This window comes from Tupaia chinensis, unplaced genomic scaffold (assembly GCF_000334495.1).
Source record: "Tupaia chinensis unplaced genomic scaffold, TupChi_1.0 Scaffold000706_1, whole genome shotgun sequence".
Classification (NCBI taxonomy): Eukaryota; Metazoa; Chordata; class Mammalia; order Scandentia; family Tupaiidae; genus Tupaia; species Tupaia belangeri.
This window is the reverse complement of record NW_006160229.1, coordinates 4,952,187-4,978,359: the sequence shown is the minus strand read 5'-3', so window position 1 is coordinate 4,978,359 and position 26,173 is coordinate 4,952,187. Positions and strand designations below refer to the sequence as shown.

Here is a 26,173-nt window from a genome sequence, read left to right as displayed (position 1 = left end):
ATCTCTTCTTTTTAAGGGCACACTAATCCCATCATGGGGTCTCCCTCCTCATGACCTTATCTAACCTAGGCCCCTGCTTCAAATAGCATCACATTGAGGGTTGGGGATTCAACATAGGAATTGTGGAGAGGGGCACAATTTGGTATATAGCATGTTTCACTTATTTATACCAAAAAATAAATTCCCCTTGTGGAGGACAATTTTTTATTTTTGCCTGAGTATACATATGCTCACCAGAGAGAGGCAGAAAGAGGAGAAAGCACCCTCCCCCATTGCTATGTGGTTATGCTGCAATCTCTTCTCAGTCTCTCCATCCTGTCAGGATTGTGGGCATATATCCATAGGTGCCTGGCTTGTTTTTCAAGTGGCTGAGACTGGGGTTGGGACTTGAAACATTTGGTCAGCCATGTGGGAGCCAGCTCTCTCTCTCTTTTTAAAAAATAATTATTTATTATTATTATTATTATTAATTTGCTACAGGGCACATGTGCTCACCAGAGAATGAGAGAAGGTGAGAAAAGCAAGCTGCCAGGTCCAGGACTTGAAACATGGTCAGCCATGTAGAAGTCCAGCACCCCAACCACCATGCTACCCTGGCCCTCTCTTAGCCACTAAGCTATAGGGCTGGTTCTGAAGGGCAGTCTTTTGTTTCACGTTTCTTTTCTTTTTCCAAAAAGAATTATTTTATTTATTATCATCATTATTATTTGTTTACTTTGACCTGTGAGAGACAGGGAAAAAAAGGGAAAGTAGGAAAGCAAGCCTCCAGGTCCGGGACTCGAACCCCAGTCAGCTATGTGGGGGTCCAGTGCCTTAACCGCCACGCTACCTGCCAGCCTTCACTTTGTTTTCTTTTAAAGGAAAGGGTGATGGGTTATGTCTTAATTGTTATGTGGTACTTAAATTCCTATTTGTAACAAAATTCCCATGTCTTTGATGCTAGAAGTGTATCACAATAAGGGAAGAGAGCCTATTTAGAATTAAAGTTTTACAGAGTAAATTCAGTTGCATAGACATTATATACTGACTAATGAGAAAAAGGCAGCAGATGCTTTAATAATGCTCTGCGACTGAGTACAATGCCATAAACAATGCAGCTCAGTGATATGTTCAGTACACTGATAATCTTTTATGTATGTGTGGCTTGTTTTCCCCTAATCTCCAGGGAAAAAGATAAGATCATTGAAAGGATTGTACATTACAAGTTTGCACATCAAATATATGTAGTTCAGAATGTTTGACTTATTTAAAGTGAACGTCATGCACCCCCCTTCCCCTTACCACCTTGAATAGAGTCATCTGCCTTTTCTGTAACTGTTTTCAAGGGAACCAGAATGGGTGGTCTTTCCTGAGGTGAATGCTTTAATACATTTATGTGAGAAGCAATGTCCTTGACAATTTTTTCATGTATTTGTTACTTGAGTTCAAGACTCAGATGTATCCCAAACGGAATACATTTGGCAACAAAGAGCCATTGTGTCAAAGACATTATAGTTGATTTTAATACAAGGGATATTGTATGCAAGAATCAGTCAATAAACCATCTAATGTTCTCTGCCTTATTTAGTTACTCATTTAACATCCATATTGAGAGTATTTTGGTTTAGCCTTTTGTTTTTACCATAAAAAGGCCTTATTCTGGGCATAGTAAAGGAAATACATGTAAATCGCTCCCAAAAGTCTGCCTTTAAGTAATGTATAACTTAGTGGGTTAATGGGATGATAACATATGTAAACTAGCAACAATCCTACATAGTAGCAAATGCTAAGATTTATAAGAGGGGTGTGTAAAAAGTAATGAGAGGGATCAGAGGAGGAAAAGTAATTTTCAGTTTGGGGCACCTGGAAACACTTTGCACAGTAATGATGCTTAATCTGTGATTTGAAAGATACAGTAGCTCCTTCTTATCCACATCTCTCTCATTTTCTCTCTCTCTCCAGCGAGCACATGTGCCCTATTGCAAAAATTAAATAATTCTTAAAAGAGGATTAACAATAGTAACTAATAATAATATAAAACAATAATAACACTGTACCGTCATAAAAGTTATATGAATGTGGTCTCTCTCCAAATAGCTTATTGCACTTTACTCACCTATTTTCAGACTGTGGTTGACTGCAGAGTAATTGAAAGTGCCAATAAAAGGAGATCACTGTATTTAGAACTTGACCACTTCTGCACTTGATTCTATTCCCATCCATTTCTTTCACAGCCTTGTTCAGTCAGTTACCCCTGCTTTCTTGCATATCTACTTTACCTTTCCACCAAGGCCTTCTTTTCTGCTTGTAAATTTACTTGCCTCTTCCTTTTCTATCCCCCAAGCTCCCTACTTATACCTAAAAGAAGTTTTGTGAGGACTAGCAGATGGCATAATGTTTATGTAGCTGAACTCCCACATAGTTGACTGTGGTTTGAGTCCTGGACCCGGTGGCTTAAAACTCACACCAGGTGCATGTGCGTGTATGCCCAAAATCCTGAGAGAATAGAGCAGAAGGGATTGTGGTGTGGCCGTTCTTCCTGGGGGGTGATTTTTCGCTTTCTGTCTCTCTGTCTCTCTCTCTCTCTCTCTGGTGAGTGCATGCTCCCTATAGCAAAAAAACTCTCTAAAAACCCACAAGTTTTAAAAATTTGAAAATGATTATATGTTTTATTTCTGCGATAATGTTGCACTTACTACATAATGCAAAAAAAAAGATAGACATTATTTTTTTTAAAACATTTACTTATTTGTCTATTTGTTGTGATTTTCAAGTCACTAGGTTCAGGACTCAAACTGTGGTCAGCCATGTGGGAATCAATCCAGTGCCTTAACCACCAGGCCATCTGCTCGCCCCTATACATGATATTTAAAAATGTACATATATATTTATATATGTATAAATTATATATGATAAAATTTATTCTTTTTGGTGTACAGTGCTTTGAGTTTTGACAAATACGTAGAGTCATGTAGCCACGATCACAGTCAAGGTTCCATCACTCTAAAACTTCCCTCCTGCTGCATCTTCATATTCAACTCGTTCCCTATTCCAAGCCCTGGCAGCTATTGATCTGTTCTTCGCCCTATAGTTTTGCCTTCCTCAGGATGTCATTTAAACAACTCATACTGTGAATAGTGCAGAGCTGTCTGGATCTGGCTTATTTTACTTCTTTTTATTGCTGAGTAGTATTCTATTGCTTGAGTGTGTTGTAGATTCTTTATGTATTCACCAGCTGATGAGAACTTAGGCTATTTCCACATTTTTTTGTGATTATGAATAAATGTTGCCATGACTACTATAAACATTCACAGAACAGATATTTTATGTGAACATAAGTTTTTATTTTTCTTAAGTAAATATTTATAAGTGAAATTGCTGGGTCATGTGATAATGCATGTTAAATTTTATAAGACAGCGCAATTATTTTTCAAAGTGATTTTTATCAATTTACATTTCTACCAGCAATATACAAGAGTTCTACTTTCGGGACCAGCAGTTAGCATAATGGCTATGTCGCTGGACTCCCATGTAGTCGACAGCAGTTCGAGTCCTGAACCCGGCAGTTTAAACTCACACCGGGTGTAAAAAAAAAGAAAAAAAAAAGAAAAAAAAAGAAAAAAGAGTTCTACTTTCTCCACATCCTTGTTAGCACTTCTATTTTATTCATTCTAATAAGCATTTCATTGTGGTTTGAAGTTGTATTTCCATAATGGCTAATGGTAGCACATCTGTATTTCTTCTTTGGTGAAATGTGTGTTCAAATATTTTGTTTGTTTTTAAATTGGGTATATAGAAAAAAAAAAGAAAAAAAAAGAAAAAAGAGTTCTACTTTCTCCACATCCTTGTTAGCACTTCTATTTTATTCATTCTAATAAGCATTTCATTGTGGTTTGAAGTTGTATTTCCATAATGGCTAATGGTAGCACATCTGTATTTCTTCTTTGGTGAAATGTGTGTTCAAATATTTTGTTTGTTTTTAAATTGGGTATATATATATTTTTTTTTCTTTGTTTCTTTTTCCTTTTCTTTCTTTTTTTTTTTTTTTTTTTTTAGTTTTTTACTTTTCCTATATGGTACATGTGCTTCCAGAGAGACAGAGACACAGAGAGGGAAAGTGAGAAATCACCTCCCAAGGGGGATGGCCATGCCACAATCCCTTCTCCCCCATTCTGCTCCTAGGATTTTGGGCATGCACACACGTGCGCCTGGTGTGATTTTCAAGCCACCATAACTGGGACTCGAACTGCAGTCAGCCATGTGTGAGTCCAGCGCCTTTACTGCCATGCCACCTGTTGGCCCTAATTGGGTAGTTTTTAAAAAAACTATTGAGTCTTTGGAGTTCTTTATATATTTTGGATATAAGTCATTTGTCGGTTATGTGATGTAATCTCTCATTTCTGTTTGTCCTTTAAAAAATATTTAATTGGCACATAATAATTATGCATATTTATGGGGTACAGTGTGATTTTTTCACTATGTGAATACAATGTATAATGATCAAATCAGGGTCATTAGTATATCCATCATCTTACAATTTATCATTACCTTATGGTGGGAACATTTGAAATCTTTTCTTTTCACTATCCTAGAATATAAAATAAATTATGGCTAATTATAGTTACCCTACTGTGCTATAGAACTGATTCTTCTTATCTCAATGTTTTTTAATCCATTAACGAACATCTCCCTATCTGTCCTTCCCCCTTCCCTTCTCAGGTTCTAGTAATTAGTATTTTATTCTCCACTCCTATGAGGTCATTCCTTTATTTTAAGAAGTTTATTCCTTTGGGTGTGTACATACGCTGGAGAGAAAGAGAGACAGAGACAGAGACAGTGAGAGGGAACGTGAGAAATCATCCAAAAAGCAGATGGCCATGCTGTAGTTCCTTCTCCTCCATTCTCTTCCTGGGCTCTTGGGCATGCATGCACACAAGCCTGGCATGAGTTTCAAGCCCTGGATATGGGACTCAAACCATGGTCAACTAACTATGTGGGAGTCCAGCAATGTAACTGCTATGCTCTCTGCTGGCCGTGAGGTCAGCTTTTGAAGTTTCCAGATATGAGTGTGAATATATCATTTTCTCTTTCTGTGCCTGGGTTATTTTACTTAGCATATTCTCCTTCAGGCTCAACCAGGTTTCTTCTAATGACAGAATTTCATTCTTTTTGATGGCTGAATAATATTCCACTGTGTGTGTATGTGCAGATGAACACATGTGTATATGTATATATTTTCTTTATGCATTTGTCTCTTGATGGACACAGGTTTCATACCTTGGTTATTGTGAATAGTACTTTAAAGAATACTGTAGAACAGTATTCTGTGAAGAAGACAAACAAAAAGGAAAGATATCAATTGAAAGTATGGGTAGAAAGAATCGATATTGTTAAAATACCCATACTACCAAAAGCAATATACATTTTCAATGCAATCTCTATCAAAATTCCAATGGTATTCTTCACAGAAATAGGGGAAAAAACATAAAATTTGTATGGAACCAAAAAGTACCCTGAACAGCTAAAGCAGTCCTGAATAAAAGAACAAAATTGAAGGCATCACACTATCTGATTTCAAAATATGCTACAAAGCTATAGTAACCAAAACAGCATGGTACTGGCAAAATAAAACAAAAGAAAAAACAAAAATAACAGTAATAGCAAAATAATTGGGCCAATATAACAGAGTAAACAACCCCCAAATAAATTCAAATATGTACAGTCAACTGATTTTTGACAAGGGAGCAAATAACTTTTGTGGGAAATGACAGTCTCTTTAAAAATGGTGTTGGAAAATTTGATATTTATATGCAGAAGAATGAAACTAAACCCCTATTTTTCTCCATATAAAAAATCAACTCAGGGACCAGCAGTTAGCATAATGACTATGTTGCTGAACTCCCATGTAGTTGACCATGGTTCGAGTCCCGGACCTGGTGGCTTAAACTCACGCTGGGCGCTTGTGCATGTGTGCCTAAGATCCTGAGAGGAGCATGGAGGAGAAGAGACTACAGCATGGCTATCCTCCCTGGGGGATGATGTCTCTCTGTCTCTCTCTGTCTTTCTGGCGAGTGCACACACCCTATAGCAAAAACCTTTCTGAAAAAAAAAATCAACTCAAAGTGAATTAATGACTTAAGCATAAGGTTGGAAACTATGAAACTGTTAACAGAAAACAGGGAAAACTTCAGGACATTGATCTGGGCCGAGTGTTTGGATATGACGTAAAAAGGATAGGCAACAAAATCAAAATGGGGTTATATCAAATGGAAAGGATTCTGGAAGGCATAGGAAATGATTAACAGAGTGAAGAGACAATCTTAGTGTTTGTCTTATTGATCCCTTAACAGTATCTCTTGCAGAGCAAAAGGTTTTAATTCGGATGAGTCTTATTTATAAATTTTTGTCCCTTATGGATGTGATTTTTGTGTTTTACTTAAAGAACTCTTCGCCTAACCTAAGATCACAAGTATTTTCTCCTGTTTCTACTATAAAATTCAGAGTTTTACATTTTACATTTAGGTCTATGATTTATTTTGATTTAATTTTTTTGCGCACTGTGAGTTATAGTTCCAAGTTTGGTTTCTTTTTCTTTCCTTTTCTTTCTCCTTTTCTTTCTTTCTTTCTTTCTTTCTTTCTTTCTTTCTTTCTTTCTTTCTTTCTTTCTTTCTTTTTGCTTTGTTTTTGCCATAGGACATATGTACTCACTGGAGAGAAACAGAGAGGGAAAGTGAGAACTCACCCCCATTCTCTGGGAGGATAGCCATGCTTGCAATCCCATCTCCATTCTCCTCCTGAGATTTTGGGCATGATGCACATATGCCCAGTGTGATTTTCAAACTGCCAGGTCCAGGACTCAAACTGTGGTCAGCCATGTGGGAGTGCAGCGTCTTTTCTACCACACCAGCTCCTGGCCCCTCAAAGTTTTTTCTTCTTTTTTTGCTTATGAACGTCCAGTACTAGTTGTTGGAAAGACTGTCCCTTCTTCATGAAATTATCTTGCCATCTTGGTCAGAATCACTTGCCCATAATGATGTGGGACTGTTTCTGAGCCCTGTTTTATTCCATTAGTTTGTATGTCTGTCAATTAACCAAATCCACACTGTCTTGACTGTATTTTTGTAATAAATTTGTGAACAGGTACTGTGAGTCCTCTAACTTTGTTCTTTCTTTAAGATAGGCTGTTCTAATTCCCCTTTCATATAAATTTTGGCATCAACATTTTAATATAAAAAAATTCTGCTAGTATTTTGTGATTGTGTTCAATGTATGGATCAATTCGTGGATTATTAACAGCTTTATAATATGAATCTTCTAATCCATGCATGGTATATATCTTCATTTATTTAAGTTCTCTTTGATGTCTTTCAGCAATGTTTTATAGTTTTCAGTCTATAACTCCAATACATATTTTGTTAGATGTATACCTACATATTTCTTCCTTCCTTTTTTTTCTTTTTTCTTTTGGTGCTATTGATGATATTTAAAACACTGACTTCCAATTGTTATTGTAGGCATATAGAAATAGGATTGATTTTGATTTCTACTGGCACCTTACTAAACTCACACATTAGTTCTGGGAGCTTTTTTGATAGAGTCCTTAGGATTTTCTATGTAGACAATCATGTCAGCAGTGAATGGAGACAGCTGTATTTCTTCCTTTCCAATCTGGATGTCTTTTATTTCTTTTTACCGCCTTATAGCTCTGACTAGACTTGAAAGATGATGTTGAAAATTGGTGAGAATGGCTATCTTTGTCTTGTTTCCAATCTCAGGAGGAAATAGCCTAGTCTTTCACCATTAATTCTGATATTAGCTGTGGGTTTTTCATACAGGTACTTTGCCAGGTTGAGGATGTCCCCCCTTTTTTTCCTTCAGTTGCTGAGAACCTTTTATCAGAAATGAAATTGGGATTTAGTCAAACGCTTTTTTTGGGATATACTGACATGGTTATATGATTTTTCTTCTTTAGTCAGCTATTCTGGTTAATTATATTGACTTTTTTTAAAATTCCTAGGATTGCTATCAATGGTTGCTATTACTAAGTTTTCACTAAACCTCTAAAATTAATATTAGATGAATTGGTAGTTAAGGGTAGAAACTTTGGTTAAACACCTACTATGGGCTATGCACCGATCTATGAGTAAGGGTTGGCTAAAGGATGAACAAGATACATCCTTGGATCTTGTGCTCGTTTTTTGTTTGTTTGTTTTAGGTTTTTGTCACAGGGCATGTGCAGTGGCCAGAGAGACAGAGATAGGGAAAGTGAGAAATCACTCCTGGCATGGAGAATGGCCATGCTGTAATCCCTTCTCTTTGGATTTTGAGCTCACACTCACATGCACCTGGTGTCTTTTTAAAATTATTATTGGGACCAGTAGTTACTGTAATGGCTATGTTGCTGGACTCCCATGTAGTCAACTGCGGTTTGAGTCCCGGACCTGGTGGCTTGAACTCATGCCGGGCGCGTGTGCGTGCGTGCCCAAGATCCCGAGAGGAGAATGGAGGAGAAGGGATTGCGGTTTGGCCATCCCCTCTGGGGGGTGATTTCTCGCTTTCTGTCTCTCTGGCTCTCTCTGTCTTTCTGGCGAGCACACACACCTTATAGCAAAAACCTCTCAACAATTATTTTCATTATTATTTTATACATTTAATCACTATACATCACTTTGCTTGTAAGTTGAATTTACTCAACATGAATATACTTTACACCACTCCAGCTGAGGATACTAAAGGATAGGAGAACAATTAGTTGAAAAAGTGCATGCATGTCTATGTTTATTGCAGCATCATTCACAATTGCTAAGACATGGAATGAACTTGATATCTTTCTTAAACTGATGGGTCTAGGATTTGAACCACAGGGTTGGCCATGTAGGATCCAGCTGCCTTAACCACTATACCAGCAGCTGGCCTGATATGTATTTTTAAAATTTTTATAGTGTCATTTCCTTTGAGTTGACATTCTCTTTTTGCTTTGGTCTCTATTTTTCATGTTATAGGCTGCTCTTAAAGCTCTGGGTATTGTTTGTTAGTTATATGTGTGCTTATCATCAAAGGTGTGGGAATAAAATACTGAGTGGATATGATGACCATGTAGGGTAGTTTATAGACTTGGAGCTTTATTGCAGATTGATCTGGTTGCACTGTTTTCTAGAGATCCCCCATGTCAGTATGTTTAGAATTTAAGCTCTGGGCTGGCCACTTTTCCCAGAGAAGTCTGTTCTAATCTCTCCTCTCTGGAGGATCAATTCCTGGCTTTCAGCATTCTGGGAAGTATATGGAGAAAGGAATGGAGTGTCTTGACCTATAATATTTAGTATGCATGTAGTCACTTAAATCCTCTCTTTTGGGTATAGTACCCAAGCATTTAACCATGTCTGGTGTCCTCTAACCCAGAGACTAAACTTTTAGACAATTGCTGTAGTTTAGAGGGAGGGAGGTACTACTTGTCAGAAAACTTTCACAACATTTTTTTCCTTTAGTCACTCCCTGCCCCTTCCCTTTACTCACAGAAGACCTGTTGCTGCCAGTTTTTGAAATTCTGTTGGATTCTGTAGAGTAAATTAGGTTGTTTCTCAGCTTTCTCTATTCTTTGCATAGTATCTAGGTTCTTCTTTTTTTTTTCTGTTATCTTTTTCCTTGATTGTAAAGATTTGTAAAAAAATGCTTTTTATAGTTTTACTGGAGCTTCAGAAGAGAGAGATTAGAAGTGTGTGCATTCAGTTTGCCATTATAACTTGGAATTTCCTATTTTAATGTTTATGTTCTTCTTCCTTATAATAATAAATTGTTGTGGTAGAACATTTAGAGATACATAACAGTATAAAGATAAATATAGTCACCTGCAATTCCATTTTCTTGAGAGAACTGCTGTTGACTTTGTCATGTTTCCAATCTCTTCTCTATGCATGTAAATTTCAATCACATAATGTACTCAGTTTTCTTCTAGCTTTATTGATTTAACAATGTGTTGTTAAATGTTGTCTCAACATTTTATGTTATCACTAGATGTTCTGTGATATCATTTCTAATAATCACAAAATATTCCATGATTGTCTTGATAATAATAACTCATACATAGTGCTTACTATGTGCCAGGCATTGTTTTAAATACCTCACAAATATTAAATTATTATCCCATTGACACTGTAAAGTAGATATTACTATTATTTCATTTTACAGATGAGGAAATAAGACACAGAGCAGTATGTAGTAACTTGTCTAAAGTCACTCAAGGAAGCGATAGACTCAGAATTTATATCCAAGCAGACAGGTTCAAGAGCATGTGCTCTTTATAAATTTGTTTCATTTGTGGTAGTGTATACATGTGCATGAGAGGGAGGGAGAGAGAGAGAGAGAGAGAGAGACTCCCTTGACAGTGTCTTATCATGCTTCAATCTCCTTTTCTTAGCTCTTGTCAGAATCTTGGGCACACATACATGTACCTGGTGTGATTTCAGGCAAACTCAGGGATCTGAACCTATATGGTTGGTGATGTTGCTTCCAGTACTGCAGTTCAGTTTGCTACCAACTCTGTCTCTGGGCTAGGCCCAAGAGAGTCTGTGCTCTTAAGCGCTACACCAGACGATGTCTCTATACTTCTGTCATTTAAGTTTTCATATATTGCTAGATATGTAGATTGTTTATGTTTTAGCATCTTATCAGTACTTCATTCTTTTGTTATCATTGAGCAATATTCCATCATAGAGTTATACCAATTTTTATTTATTCATCATTTGATAGACATTTGGTCTGTTTTTTTTTTTAATTGCCAGAGGCGTGTGTGTTCACTAGAGTGGGACAGAAAGACAGGTAGATAAAGAATTGTTTTATTTACCTTTTTATGTATTTATTTATTTATTTATTTATTTATTTATTTATTTATTTATTTATTTATTTATTTATTTATTTATTTATTTATTTATTTATTTATTTATTTATTTATTTATTTATTTATTTAGTGAGAAATCACCCCCCAGGGAGGATGGTCACGCCGCAATCCCTTCTCCTCCATTCTCCTCTCGGGATCTTGGGCACGCACGCACACGCGCCCGGCATGAGTTTTAAGCCACCGGGTCCGGGACACGAACCGCGGTCGACTACGTGGGAGTCCAGCAACATAGCCATTACGCTAACTGCTGGTTCCCGACCTTTTTATTTATTTTAATTTGACCAGAGAGGTACAGAATGAGAGAGTGAGAGGGTGAGAGAGAGAGAAAGAGAGAGAGAGAGAAGGAGAGAGAGTGAGAAAGCAAGTCACCAGATCTGGGACTCAAACTGTGGTCGGCCATGTGGGAGTCCAGCCCCTTTATGCACCATGCCACCTGCTGGCCCCAATCACTATATTCTTATTTCTCAAAATGTAGTAGGTTGAAAGAAAATTTCAGTGGCTCACAGTATATAAATGGAATTGGATTCAGATGGAGAAACAATTAGATGAATGAATATATATGTTCTCTGTAAAACAGTTATTTAACAATGTACTTTTACTCCATATAACCCCACAAGCAGCAGAGAGGAAAGGAAAGAAGCAGCATAGTTTGATGGGTATACATCCAAACTTTAAAACTGGAAGAAAAGGGACCAGCAGTTAGCATAATGGCTATGTCGTTGAACTCCCATGTAGCTGACCGCAGTTCGAGTCCCGGCCCTGGTGGCTTAAACTCACACCAGGTGTGTGTGTGTGCGTACCCAAGATCACGAGAGGAGAATGGAGGAGAAGGGATTGCAGCGTGACCATCCCACCTGGGGGGTGATTTCTCGCTTTCTGTCTCTCTGTCTCTCTCTGTCTGTCTGGCGAGCGCATGCATCCTATAGCAAAAACCTCTCCAAAACCAAAAACAAAACCAAAAAAACTGGAAGAAGAAAGTTTGAATTTCAGCACTCAGTATTAGGCAAGTGACTTTGGGTAAGTCTTATAACCTTTCTGATTGTCCATTTTCTTGCCTGTAATGCTTGTGTCACAGAGTCATTTAGAGAAGTAAATGAACAAATGGATTGTGAAATTATTTTGTGAACGAGAAAGTATTTTTGGTCACTGCTTTCTTCTGTGTTCTTACTGTTCTGTGTTCTTCATTCTCCTACAACATTTCCCATGTTGTACTGTAATTTATTTGTTTATGTCTGTCTCCAACTAGATTGAGCTTTTTCAGACCAAAGCTGTTTGTTTTATTTATCTGCAAACACCAGGGCCTAATGTATAGGTATTCAATAAATGTTTTATGGATGTGTGAATAAATGTTCCAGGTAGGAGATGGGCCCAGGTGACCTCAAGTTTCCTTCTAGTTTTGCTGTTTAAGATTCCATGAAAAGGTCTAGAAATAATTAGAGATTGACATGGAAAGAAATATTTAGAATGTAAAAACTGGAAGTTGAAGGACAGTTACAGATTTGTTAAATACATATTAACATTCTAGAGTGTACTTTGAAAAGGGAAATTGTTGAGACAGGTTAATTGAGTTTATGTATAAAAAGGGAGGTTATGATTTGTCAAGTGAGAAGTAATTTTTCTGGCCAAGGAATGATAACAGCTGAAACGAATCTCTCAAAAGCTAGCACATTTGGCAGAGAAATATCATGGCAAAACAAATTCATTAGAGCAGAAAGGTATTAACTGAACTTGCTATTGAAAATAGATTATTTAAGAATTGTGTGATCAATAAAATGTGGGGGGAAAAGGAATGGAAAACAACTGTAGGCACCAGAGGTAGTGTGGGAGGAGAGTGGGAAAGGGCAGAAGGTCAGACATAGTGGTAACTATATATAAATATATATGTGAAACAAGAAATGGAAAATTATACATGATTAAGCCACTATGCAGTATATTCTGGATGGGAAATCACTTTTTGAATGCTGTGACAATGATTAGGGGATGAATGTAAATTAATTAATTAAAAAAAAGTTTCAGGAGGAAAAAAACACACGAAAACTATTTTTCTTGAAATTAAAAAAAAAATGCATATTTGATGACTGTAGGAAGATGTATAGCCCCAGCTAGGGGCTACTTTATAGTATGTTCATTCTACTCACTGAGGTTTATGCCTAAAGTCAGATTTGTGTTCATGGATATGTATATATCAGCTGCGTTTGCTACTGGAAGTATTTAGATTGATTAAGTTCATTAGCGAATAAAAAAATAGTAGGAAAAGGCATAGAAAGCAACTGTGGATACCAGAGAAAAGTGTGGAAGGAGGGTAAGACATGGCAGAGGGGGAGAGATAAGGAAACAAGGATGGGAAACATAAAATAACAAAATATATAGGAAACGAATGGAAAATTATGTGTTGACAATAACATGTATGTTAATGTGCTTGATTGAGCCAATATACAGTGTATTCTGGATGGGAAATCTCATTTTGTATGCTGTAATGATGTACAGTGAATGAATGTAAATAAATTTAAATAAAAAAAATATTTTGAGAAGTGTGGTTAAATCATGGAAAACCAGGCTCCCTTACTGAGATGCCAGAAACTGATGAGACATAAGGTGGAGATTTTAGTGTTGTATTTGTTGTTTGAAAGGAGCTGAAGCTACATCTCCAGCAGCAACAAAGTAGGAGCCTTTAAAGAGCAGAATAGGGCTGCTCAGCAGGGTGGTGGTGAAGGCGGCTGGATCTCATATTGCCAACTGCACAGTTTGAGTCCCTGTCCTGGCAGCTTGTAAAACACACTGGGTACATGTGAGTGCATGCCGGTAAATGCAGAGAAGAGACTGGAGGAGAAAAGGGATTGAAGGAAATGCAGGGTGGCCACCCCCGAGGGGTGCTTTTTCACTTTCTCTCTCTCCCCTCTCTCTGGTGAGTGCATGCATTCTATATCAATTTTTTAAAGCAGAATAAATGCACCTACTAAGAAAGGTGATACTAGACAGAAGAGGTGATACACACTAAGAGGAAGAGTAAAAAAGGAATAGTTCAATGAAAGAACAAATGCCTGAAATATCTTGAGAAAAGACCAAATCACTTACAGGGAAAAATGAAAAAGCATCCAAAACAATGAGTCTAAATAAGAAATTGACTAAAAAAAAAAAGGCAAGTATGAAGGCAGCACTCAAATTCTTAGATGGACCTTGAGAGAACTTAAACTAAAAAGCTGAACCAGATATTTCTCAAAGCGTAACCTAATGTATCATCGAGTAGCTGATAACATATCCTCTCTCTTCAGTCTCTGATGCCATGTTCTGGAGAGGAGAAGATACATGTGATGTGATTGGTGGGGTGGGGAAACATGGTCTCACCACAGAGGCTTTATAGTATAGTAGAATGGAAAAAGCTTACTCCTAAAAAATCCAAGACACCTGAGTTAGAATCCTAGCTCTGCCTATCAGTTGTCTGACCTTGAGTAAAGTACTTAATATCCCTAAAAGGCATAAATAAAAGAACTCTTTATTAATGCTCTTCCCATAACTCCTCCTTTCAGATGTTTGGGTTTCTTGTCTGATTTTCCTATATTTCTCGGCCTGTTTTCTTTTTTTAATGCTGCTTTCTAAGACAGTTTATGAGGTCTATCTTCCAACTCTTTTATTGAGGTTTTAATTTCTCCTGTCATATTTTTAATTCCCAAGAGCTCTTTTATTTTCCTCAATACTGCTTAAAATTTCCTCCTCTTATTTTATGGTTGCAATATCTCCTCTAATATCTCCGAGGATGTCAATGATAGATTTTCTTTCTTAAAGTTTTCTTCTGAGCTTCAGTGATTTTCCCCAAGAGAATAGACCTCCAATCTTCTGCTGGGGTCGGGGAGGTTATTTGACTCTGCAGAGTGGGGGAGGCAATCTGCAGGTCTGTCAGCTTCTTAGGCCGACTTTCAACCAGTCCTCCTGGTTTTAGCCACTTCTTAACATTGACTTACAGAGGTACCTGGAACTACAAATTCCTGAGCCTTTTTGGAGTTCTGTAGTGTCAACTGACCTGCCTTTCAATTATCCCTACTGCTGACTTACACTTCTCAGTTATACTGACTCAGTTACTATTTGTCCTGCTGCTGTCTTGTTTCTACAATTGGTTCCTAGTGTCTTCTCTCCTGTATTTCCCAGTAATGTGTGTTTGTGCATTTAAAAATTTCTTTTACTATAATTTTGTTAGGGCTTTAAAAACAATTATTTATTTAATTTTATTTATTAATTATTATTATTTTAATTTTCTGTAGGGCTTGTGCACTCACCATAAAGAGACAGAAACACACACACACACAGAGAGGAAGAGAAAGAGAAAGCAAGCCACCCATTTAGTCTTCAAACTGTGGTTGGCCATGTGGGAGTCAGCACCCTAACCTCTACACCACTTGCTGGTCCGAATTATATTAGGGTTTTGAGGTGGGAGCAGAGTTGAATGTGTGAGTTCAAGCTGCCACCTCTAACCAAAACTCTCTTAATTCTTCATGTCTTTTATTTCTATCTAGCCCTTTAGATTTTAATTATCACTGCATTATAAAGATACTTAACACTTTATATCTAGGCTCCTTTCCGCTAGCATCTTCTTCCTTATGTCTGTCCTCCACCATGTTGTAGTTTCATCTTCCTGAAAGACCACGTGGTGTATCACAGCTTTGATTGTAAAATCCCTTCAGTTGCATCCCGATGCTAACAGGATAAAGTCTACGTTGCTTCAGTCAACATTAAAAAAACCTTCTACAATTTCCCCTGTGTCTACCTCCCTCTTCAAATGTATGTTTTAGGCATTCTGAAAGTTTCATATCCATACTCACACCCATTCATACCTCTAGCTTTGGTCATACTTGTTTGGAACAAGTAAGGCCACAACAGCTGGGCTTGCCTGGTCATATATTTAGTAGACATAGCAGTTGACCTGTTGATTTTGAGTGACTAACTTCAAACTTTGTATTAAATGAATACCTGTCTGACTTAGAGCATCTTGTAGCCCAGTTCTGCCTAGGATTAAAAAAAATGTGTTTTTAATGTAAGCTATTTCTTGATTGTGTTCACTATATTGCATATTGAGTTTTCCTATGGTATATTACTCCACAGTTTATATCCTGCTAGACTCCAAAGGTGCAGAGTTGAGCAGGGTGTAGAAATTCTATAAAAAGTATTGGTTTATTTTATGGTATTGAGGTTAAGCCCAGACTCAAAGAGTATGTTTATACAGTATGATTTATTATAATATGATAGGGATTAACTTTGTAATTTATTATATTCTTCCCACCAAAAGAATGTTCTGACATTCATATCAAGCATGTTTATAACATTTTGCTGACATCTCGTTGTTTTCTTACTGCTTCTCTCCCCACTCCCCAGAATTGTGTTTGCTGACCTCTTCACTATGAATCTAATTCTTCGGGTGGAAGGATCATCGGCCGCCATCTCCTTTGGTACTTTGATAGGTATACTTGCAATGTGGTTTGGAATTTCAGTACCATTAACATTTCTTGGTGCATACTTTGGAAGCAAGAAAAAGGTAAACTTTTAAAATGCTGCTTTGACCATCGAGTGATACTTGAAATAATTCCTCAAGTGATACTTGAAATAATTCAATGTATACATTGAATATAAAAGTACCGTTAGTGAACACTACAGACAAGAATCATTATGGAATAAAAGACATTTAAAAATTAAAGAAAAGACTGTAGCACTTTCAAAGACACTATCCAGTATGTTTCCCATGTTATAGGTTGTTTATATTTTCTTTTATTTCTGATGGAAAAGTTCAAAGAACATACTGTAGGAAGGCTGACATCAGCCAACTCACAAAAGTAGTAGGGCTACACAGTGGGAGAAGAAAACCCAAGACATAGTCTAAGAAATGGGGCTGTTGAGTTTACATGTTTGAAGCTAGCCTGTTCTACACATAAGAAAAGGAGCAGGATACCGAAAAGACTAAATGAAGCCCCACTGCAAGTGTTATATAAAAATAGAGAAGAAGATTACACGGGAGAAATCGAAAAAGCCAAAACGGGGAGGGGAGTTCCACAGAAGACAAAGACAAATTTTGAAAATCATGAACAAATTCTAAGAGACAAATTCTTGGGCAAATTTTAAGAGAGAACTTTTTGACATTTTGGATTAGTTTGGATTGGAATAGTCACTAGTAAATTTTATCCAAAGCCTTCCTTGGAATTTCTAAAAAAGAATAAACATCTTTATTGCTTGTCCAGCTCTCTGCCATCTAGTGTCATGGCCAATACCCACAAGGGGCTATTGAGCAGCTGAAATGTGGCTAGTGTGAATTGAGATGTCCAGTGAGTACACACAATTCACACTGCATTTCTAGCACTTAGAAAAGCAACACAAGTAATGAAAAATGGCAGATCAATGGTTTTTATACCGATCACAAATTTAAGTTATTATATTTGGCTATGTTAGATAAAAAAGAATGCTATTAAATTTATTTCACCTGTTCCTTTTCTACTTTTCAAAAATGTGACTACTGAAACTCTTTATTCTACATATGTGGCTTGCATTATATTTCTACTGATTAGGACTGGTCTAGTCTCTGCCCACATGACAGCTCTTGTAGACCATCTGTCCTGTTCAGACTCAAGCTTCTGTATTATGTTTATGTCTGTATTAATTTATCTTCATTTTATTTCATTCTGATTACCATTACATTTCTTTTTGAGCAGTTTAAGTGTCCAGTTCGCACAAATCAGATTCCGCGTCGGATTCCTCAACAGAGCTTCTTTACAAAACCACTTTTTGGCATCATGATCGGTGGTATTTTACCCTTTGGCTGTATTTTTGTTCAACTCTTTTTCATTCTAAACAGTATTTGGTGAGTGTTACATATTCATACTCTTCAAAGCTTAAATTTTTTAGAAATTAATTTTCCTCCATTTCAAGAAGATTAAATTCTAGTTTGATAATACTTCATTAACTCCCACTTTATCCTGGACATAGCAATCTGACCCAGGGAATTTCTTAGGAAACTGAGACTTCATAAGTTTTCAAAACTACCTTTTGATGAAACTCGCTTGTCTCTATTGAGACAAGATTTCCTTTTTTAATAGGAATTACCTTTTGTTAAGCCTTTCTGTATGACTTAGGGAAATTCGTGTCAAACTGAGCTTTTGCATGGGGGTGGGATGAGTCCCTTGAAGGGAAGTGCCTGAAGGTGGGAAGAGGCAGGTCTGATTTTTCCTGATTCCCGTACTTGACTTACATGCAAGATTTCACTCAGGGATCCTGTGCTAAAAACAATGTGAAGACCACTGAATTTGGGTCTTCATTTGTATTGCGCTATAAGTAATGGTTTCCTAGCTTCTTTCTTTCTAATGACCATTAGTTATGATGTCAGGATACCTACTGCTTATACTTTTCCTTTGCTACTTTTAATCTGTTGTGTTTTAAGAATTCTAATGAAACAAGAAATGGAAAATTATTTGTCAATGATAACATGTATGATTAAGTCACTATGCAGTGTATTCTGGATGGGAAATCACATTTTGTATGCTCTGATGATGCTCAGTGAAAGAATGTAAAATAAATTAATTAATAAAAAAAGAAAAAAGAATTCTAAAACAATATAGTTAGGAATGTATGTAAAGTAAGAACTAGTGCTCTCTGATTAAACTGCTATTTCTTTGGTGCCCTAGCTTTGTGAAAGCTATTTCAGTCACTTTGTATTCCTTTTTTTTTTTTTTTCTTATTTCCTGATTCTTGACTGCATTCTCATTTCAGGAACTGGCCAGTTAGGGTGTTAGTATGGAGGGATTTTTGGAGATGGGCATAAGCACCATAAAGTAAAACGCAGTTACCAACTGTGTGTTTTTATAACACGTTTATCCCAAAGAAATCTTTTAGATGAAAACTTTTAAATCTTCAAAAACTCAACTTAGTCATGATCATTAATTACTCACCTTTCAAACAACATTATGTCAAATTTGTTTGAAAGATAAGCAATAAAAACCTGTTACCTTGTCAGCAACTAAATATTTAATGTACTGCAAAATAGATTATAGTAACCACATTTTCCAGATGTTTTTGATGGGAAAGTAATTTTAAAGTGAACTAAAAGGTTCTTTAGATGAATTAATTTTTGTTACAATGGAAAGCTGTGTACTTATTGTGTAAAACTTTATATATACTTATTATCTGTACAGATAACTCTTTCCAACCCCCATCCCGTATTCTCATGCCCATGAGATTTTAAAATGAGGCATTTGATTGGCTCATCAGTTTCTTCTTATCTCCAGAAGGCTTTTTATCTTTTTTTAAAATTTCTTTTAAGAAAGAGAGAGGAGAGGGTGAGAAAGAGGTATTTTTGACAGAATCTCTCTATTGTGATCTTCTGCCTGGGCCTCCCATTTGGCTAGGATTACAGGCATGTGTACATGCCTAGCCTGTCCTGGGTCGGTCTGGGATCCATGTGGCCCCAGCCTTGTGCAGCGGCATTCTACCACCTGTGCCACCATGGCTGGGCCCTCCAGAAGGCTTTTTAAAATGGGTATTACTCATCCCAATTTAGTCAGCTCAGACCCGTTATAATGAAGGGAATGACTTCATTCTTTCGAAGTTTGACCTAAATGTAATCCACACAGAGATCTTTTGAAGGGATATGTTTGAAAGTATACTTAATAGAATTATGTGTACTACATAAAAACATTTGGGAGAAGCTGCATGTCAATAGAACTTCAGAGGCAAAGTGATGTTTAAGTCTGTGGTTTTCTGTTATATAATGCAGTTGCTGGTATTTATGGCATTTATAATCTTTCATTTCTAAAGAGAAAGCATGTTTTTCAATGTGTGTATTTAAAATTAGAAATATTGATAGGTCTCAAGTAAGAGATAAACTATCAGTGCAGGGAAATATGGGTAAGAAGCAGCACTTGTAATGACTAGAGAAAATGAGGCCAAACCCTGAAACTACATAGGTAAGGGATTTTTCTTTTCAATAGTATTGAATACATTGCTGTCATTTGAATATATCCTCCCCAAAATGACACAGATGTTGAACCACCACAGTGGAATAAAGGGTGAAAACTTGATCCAATAAAGGTGGGGCTTTTTGAGATTACGATTAAGGTAATCAGGGTAAGGCGTCTATGACTGATTCCTGGTGGGTTTATGAAGAGAGAGATCCACATGAATACAGGCCATGCTCTGCTCTGGTCAAAGTTCTTCCCTCTGCCATTTTTTTATGCCTTTGTACTTTCTGGCCACCAGAATTGTGAGTCAAATAAACCTCTAAAAAATTTAAAAAATGCTTTTTTCTTTATTCATGATAGAGTATGTGTACATACATGTGAAGTGGGGATATCCTTCATTGGGCCTGGTCATGCTGTGATTCCCCTCCTGCATTCTTCCAGCCTGTTGAATCTTGGGCACTTACATGCCTGCTTGGCATCTTTCAGGCTGACTGGACTGGGGATTTGAACCATGATCACCATATAGATCAGCTTCTTCTTTTTTTAAAATTTTTTTTAAGAATTATTTAATTTTATTTATTCATTCCATCATTTTCATTTGACCAGAGAAAGACACAGAGAGAGAAGGAAAATGAGAAAGCAAGCAACCAGGTACAAGATTTGGACTATGGTTGGCCATGTGGGAGTGTCCAGCGCCTTAACCACCACGGCACCTACTGGTCCCATAGATCAGCTTCTTTTAAGGAGCATGTTACCTCTATGTGCTACAACCAGCCCTAAACCTCTATTTTTGCAAAGTACACAGACTTGGTATTTTTTTCGTAAGCAATTAATAACAGACTCAGACAGGATATATAGATGAAGCATTGGAACAGAGTTAAAGATTTAGGGAAAAACAGTTTAGAGAAATGTGTGACAGCCTATTGTACAAATTTGGACTGATTTTTCTGTGTGTAATATTAAGTTAAAATTTATTTAAAAGCTATTATTTCTATTTTCAGGTCTCATCAGCTGTACTATATGTTTGGCTTACTTTTTTTGGTCTTTATCATTTTCCTGATAACCTGTTCAGAAGCTACAGTTTTGCTGTGCTATTTTCATTTATGCGTTGAGGTAAAGACATAAGAAGTGAATGTATCTTAAGCTTTCTAAACTTGCATTATTGGAATTAGAAGTCTGTGTTCAGAAAGGAATTAAAATGAATGTTAACCACATAGTTTCTGCAACTTGGGATCAGTTTTATATTGTGTTTTCCTAATGACTCATTTTGACTTGCATGCAACTATCAAGTTAATACTATTTTGATGGAAAATTTAACCAGAAAGCAATTTCTCTCTGGCTGGTTATTATAATTGCTGTTTAATATTCAGTTAACGTAGAGAGAGTATAAGGGACAGATTTGATAGACACATAAAAGGTCTGCTCAATGATGTTTTCTTCTTAACAATTAAAATTTTTCTAAGTAGCTTAGGCTTGGATTGTGTTTTGTGGGTTTGAGATTGCTGATAAAGGCCCTTCCTCTTCCTCTAATTTCATTACTTTTTGGTCACCAGGGACATAAATTGTTATTTCTCCCCCCCACCCTGATCCCTTTTTCCCCCCCATGATATCATTCTGGATAACTGTGTCTGTATTATTTTGGTAGTAAAATGATTTTGTAAAGGTGACAATAGAAGGTTGAGGGAACGATTCTTTTTTGTTTAATTTTCTAGAGGGCACATGTGCTTGCTGGGGGAAGGGAGTGGGGAGGGAGACAGAGAGAGAGAGAAAGTGAGACTGCACATACCATGGGGGATGGTCATGCCACAATTCCTTCTCTTCTATTTCTTCTATCCTTCTCTTGGGATTTCAGGAGTGCACACATGTGTGCCCAGTGTATTTTTCAAGCCACTGGGTCTGGCTACAAAATCGGCCATGTGGGATCCAGTCACCTTAACCCCCATACCACTGACTGGCCTGCATAATTCTTATATAAATGTTGTCTTAGAGCATTTTCTTTTTCATCTATACACATGGGTAAAAAAATGTCATTATGTATGTATTATACCTAGTTACTCATTAATTTTATGGTACATTTTGTCATAGAGAATCAGCAACACCCATTAATTAAACATATAGCAATAAGCATATAATCAGTATGCTGTTATTTCTTAGAAGATGTTTTGGGGAGCCACGGACCCCCCCCCCACACACACACAGACACTACATGTCTTGCTCATTCACTGGAAGGGATTTATGGGATGAAGCACCTAGATGTATTCACAGCTAGGCTTTGTTACAGAGAAAGGATACACAACAGGATCAGCAAGGGGAAAAGACAGAGGTGGAGACTGGAGAAATTCAGGTAGTCTTTCTCTGCTGTCTCCCTCCCATGAGGGAATGCACTGAATGTGCTCCTTTTTCTAGTGGTGAAAAATGCAGTAATAAATGTGCAATGTTTCTGCCCAGGGAAGCCCATTAGAGACTCAGCATCCAAGGTTTTTATTGGGAGCTAGTCACATGGACACCCTCTGCCTAGCAACTGCAGAAAGCCCAGACTCTCAAAAGGAAAGCAAGTGGCCACCATAAATCACATTGTTTGTACACTTTAGGTATAGTGAACAGGTCTTATCAGTCAGGGAATGATTAAATGCCAAGTCCCCAGATACAAGCCAAGGGCCGACCTTACAAGCAGGCTCTTCTGAAGATAGCTGCCTCAGACAGTTAACTCTTTTCTGCACTATTGATCCCCGTGGCGTTTGGCCACAGTGTCTTTATAATAACATTACCATCAATAGGAGGACATGTGCTAGGGTGAGACCAGCCTGCAGTATTAACCTCAGTCACACCATCCATGGGTCCTGGATTCAGCCAGTGAAAGGAAATCTCATTAACCACAAGGTCTATCTTAAACTTTTATACTAACCTTTTTTGTTTGTTTGTTTGTTTGTTTTCTTTTTTTTTTTTAAATACCTGGCTGGAGGCATCAGTAGGCACAATATTACACTGGCAAAGACATTGAATCTGAACAGAACACCTTCCAGGGCTGAGGCAGTGCTGTGATAGGGTGCACACATTAGAAGTTCAATCCCAGAGGCCACATGTGGTATCCTTGCAAACAAAGAGTTTTCTATTCTTAGGGTACTCCAAGCAGAACATACATTATATATTTATTAAATTTCTTACAACACTTTCCTTTTTATTTCTTTTCATCAGTAACCATATGGAGCTTATCTTTTGTTCTTTATTACAATAATTGCTAACCCATTTATGGTTAGAGTTTTAGCTGAAAGGTCTTCTTTTTTCTACTTCTTTTTGCAGGATTATCATTGGTGGTGGAGAGCTTTTTTTACCGGTGGTTTTACAGCTGTTTATCTTTTTCTGTATGCAGTTCATTATTTCTTTACCAAACTTCAAATCACAGGCATTGCAAGTACCATTTTGTACTTCGGGTACATGATGATCGTGGTGTTGCTTTTCTTCCTTTTCACAGGTAACCACAGAACTACTTAGTATATTTCAGGCACTTGAAAGAGTCTTGGACATAGCCATAATGGAATAAGCATCCATTAACAATTAGTAGAAGAAATAGGGAACAGAGTCGTCATGTTCATTTTTATGCTTTGGGGATAAAAGATTGCAAAGCCTGGGAACTGGAGGGACCTTATGTACTTAGCTGTGAGAGTGTCCCTGGTGAATGTTTTTAAACAGTAGGGATGTGTTCCAAAGCACAGAAAGGGTTATGTGTAATCACCTTTGAATGGCCTCCAAGCATAAAAATTAACTGACTTGAATAACTTTTAAATTTGTAAAATTAGATTAATTAAATGTGTGGCCATATAAGCAATTATATGTGAAGGACAAGATGTATACTTGGAAGGATTATTCATTTGGAGTTATTAGTTGGGTTTAGATATGATGGAAATTTTTGTGTAGATTAATGCTTGAAGCAGGTGAAAAAAAATTAGAATGTTTTATAATGTGCTCCAGTTGGAGACATAATAAAGTTGGAGAGCTGTATGACTTTCTGAACACAGGTGAAGTAACATTTCTCCCTGCCTCACAGAAAATTCTGGATTTAGCTCAGGTCGTATCACTTTTATAGGTCAGATCAGAAAACTTCAAGTATTTTCTCTGATTTTAACTCTCAGGTTCAACAGATATATAAAAATTAACAATGGAATTTTGTTAGAAATCTAAGCCTTCAGACAAATGTAAACATCTGAGAAACTGGGCATCTTGGTGGTGCCTTCACTATTTATTTGATTACGTAATATATATATTACTTCTTATGCACTGCTGGTCTCAATTCCTCAGTAAAGAAAACATCGTGCAGTCAGTCCTCTTCTTATCTCTTAGCCACCAGAAGTACCATTTACAATCAGTGGCCCAAGAACTGCTCACCATTCTAGTCTAACTAGGCTCTTCATGTTTGTTTTCTGCCTTTTTGTAGAAATATGCACACAGAAAAGTACACACATCATAAGGGTACAGCTTGACAGTCATCCCGAAGTGAGCTCACCTTCATCACTAGCACTCACACTGATAAGACATAATCAGCAGCCCCGAGGCCACTGTTGGGCTTCCTTCCACAAGGGCAACCACTCTCCTGACTTTTAACAGCATAGATTAATTAGGTCTGTTTTAGAATTGTATGTAAATAGATTAACATACATTACATGCATGTATATATAGCTGCAGGATATACTCTTTTATGTCTGGTTTCTTTAGTGGCTGGTTTCTTTCTTTTCTTTCTTTTTTTTTTTTTTAGAGACATTTTTGCTATAGAGCATAGGCACTTGCCAGAGAGAGACAGAGGGGGACAGCGAGAAAGCACCTCCATGAGGGATGGCCGCATCGCGATCCCTTCTTCTCCACCTCTCCCTTTTTTCAGAATTTCAGGCATGCACACACACGTGCCCATCATGTTTCCCAAGTTGCTGGGACTGGTACTCAAACTGCACAGTCAGCCAGGTGGGTTCTAGCAGCCTCAACCACTGTGCCACTGAGTGAGGGGGGATGGTCACGCCACAATCCCTTCTCCTCCATTCTCCTCTCGGGATCTTGGTCACGCATGCACACACGCCCGGCGTGAGTTTTAAGCCACCGGGTCCGGGATGCGAACCACAGTTGACTACGTGGGAGTCCAGCGACATAGCCATTACACTAACTGCTGGTTCCCCCCCCACCCCGGCATGAGTTTTAAGCTACTGGATCTGGGACTTGAACCACAGTTGATTATATGGGAGTTCAGCCACACAGCCATCATGCCAAGTGCTGGTCCCCAGTGGCTGGTTTCTTTCTCTCAATGTCATTTGTGAGATTCACCGTGTATAGGTGCAGTCTTTGTCTCTCATTTCTTGTGTTTTGAATCCTTCCGGCAACCTCACCCAGTGAATTACTGGCTTCTATATATGTGTAGTGTGAAGTTGGGTGAATCGAGCGCAAACTTCTGTTTTCTTCATTACCTAACACTTTGACTCAGGTTGCCTTTTTCTGGGACTCTTATATCACAGTAGCTTCTTTCAAAACAGACATAATCCTGAATGGTCACATTGCCAACAAAATCTTTTCCCATTGGTTGGCTCCATTCCCTGTGTTCTAGCTTCTGCCACCATACTACATGGATCTGACTCTCAAAGCTTGTGATCTCTTGCCAACTCTAGTGGCCTCTAGTTTTCATCCTCCTCAGCTTCTTTAATCAATAGCTATTCCATGAAATTCTCTCAACATCATTTGAATTATTTTCCTTGTACCACTCTGTGCCATCTCGTTTTCCTTCCGCTTGCTGTCACCTCCTGTAGCTCTGACCGGGATTTTGGTCCTTCCTTTTATGGTTCTCCCTTTTAGAGCTCATCCCGTCCCATGGCTTCACTTACCTCCACCATGCTGACTGTTCTCCAGTCTGTATCCCTAGCCATAACCTCTTTCCAGCTGTATTCTGAGCATGTGTATGTCCTGCTGGCCCTGCAGTCTCAACACATGTTCAGATAAAGTTTGCACTTTCTTCTCCCCAGATGGACTTATCTGCAGCCACCACACAGTGCCCACTGCCACCTCCGCAGAGCTTCAGCTCTCTTTGACCATCATCATTATTCTCTCATCGTCTCGGCATATTTTGGAGGAACTTTTAACATAATTCTTCCGTGATTTATAGCTACTTAAGAAACCTTACTATTTATTCTTCGTAGGAAGGTTCTTAATTCTTTCCATTTTCTTTCTATCTCTTTCTTCCTTTCTTTTTTCTTTTTCATTCCTACAGTCTTAGTCTAGGCCTTTATTGCCCTTTGTCTGGATAACTCCAATAGTTTCCTATTTGCTTTGGTGGGTTCTAGTCTCTCCTTTTCTAACTTATTCCATACAGCATCTACTGCCAGGTGGACTTTTTCTT

At 37.6% G+C, this 26,173-nt stretch overlaps 1 protein-coding gene across 1 annotated transcript in view; it reads left to right on the top strand.

The window, feature by feature from the left end:
• LOC102487355 (transmembrane 9 superfamily member 2) overlaps positions 1-25,921 on the top strand; it is a 95,283-nt gene extending 69,362 nt beyond the window's left edge. The window contains exons 13-17 of the mRNA XM_027776670.1: positions 16,238-16,397; positions 17,563-17,711; positions 20,805-20,916; positions 23,104-23,275; positions 25,800-25,921. Of these exons, the coding sequence (XP_027632471.1) occupies positions 16,238-16,397; positions 17,563-17,711; positions 20,805-20,916; positions 23,104-23,275; positions 25,800-25,921 (715 nt within the window). The remainder of the gene's footprint in view (positions 1-16,237; positions 16,398-17,562; positions 17,712-20,804; positions 20,917-23,103; positions 23,276-25,799) is intronic.
• The last annotated feature ends 252 nt before the right edge of the window (positions 25,922-26,173 follow it).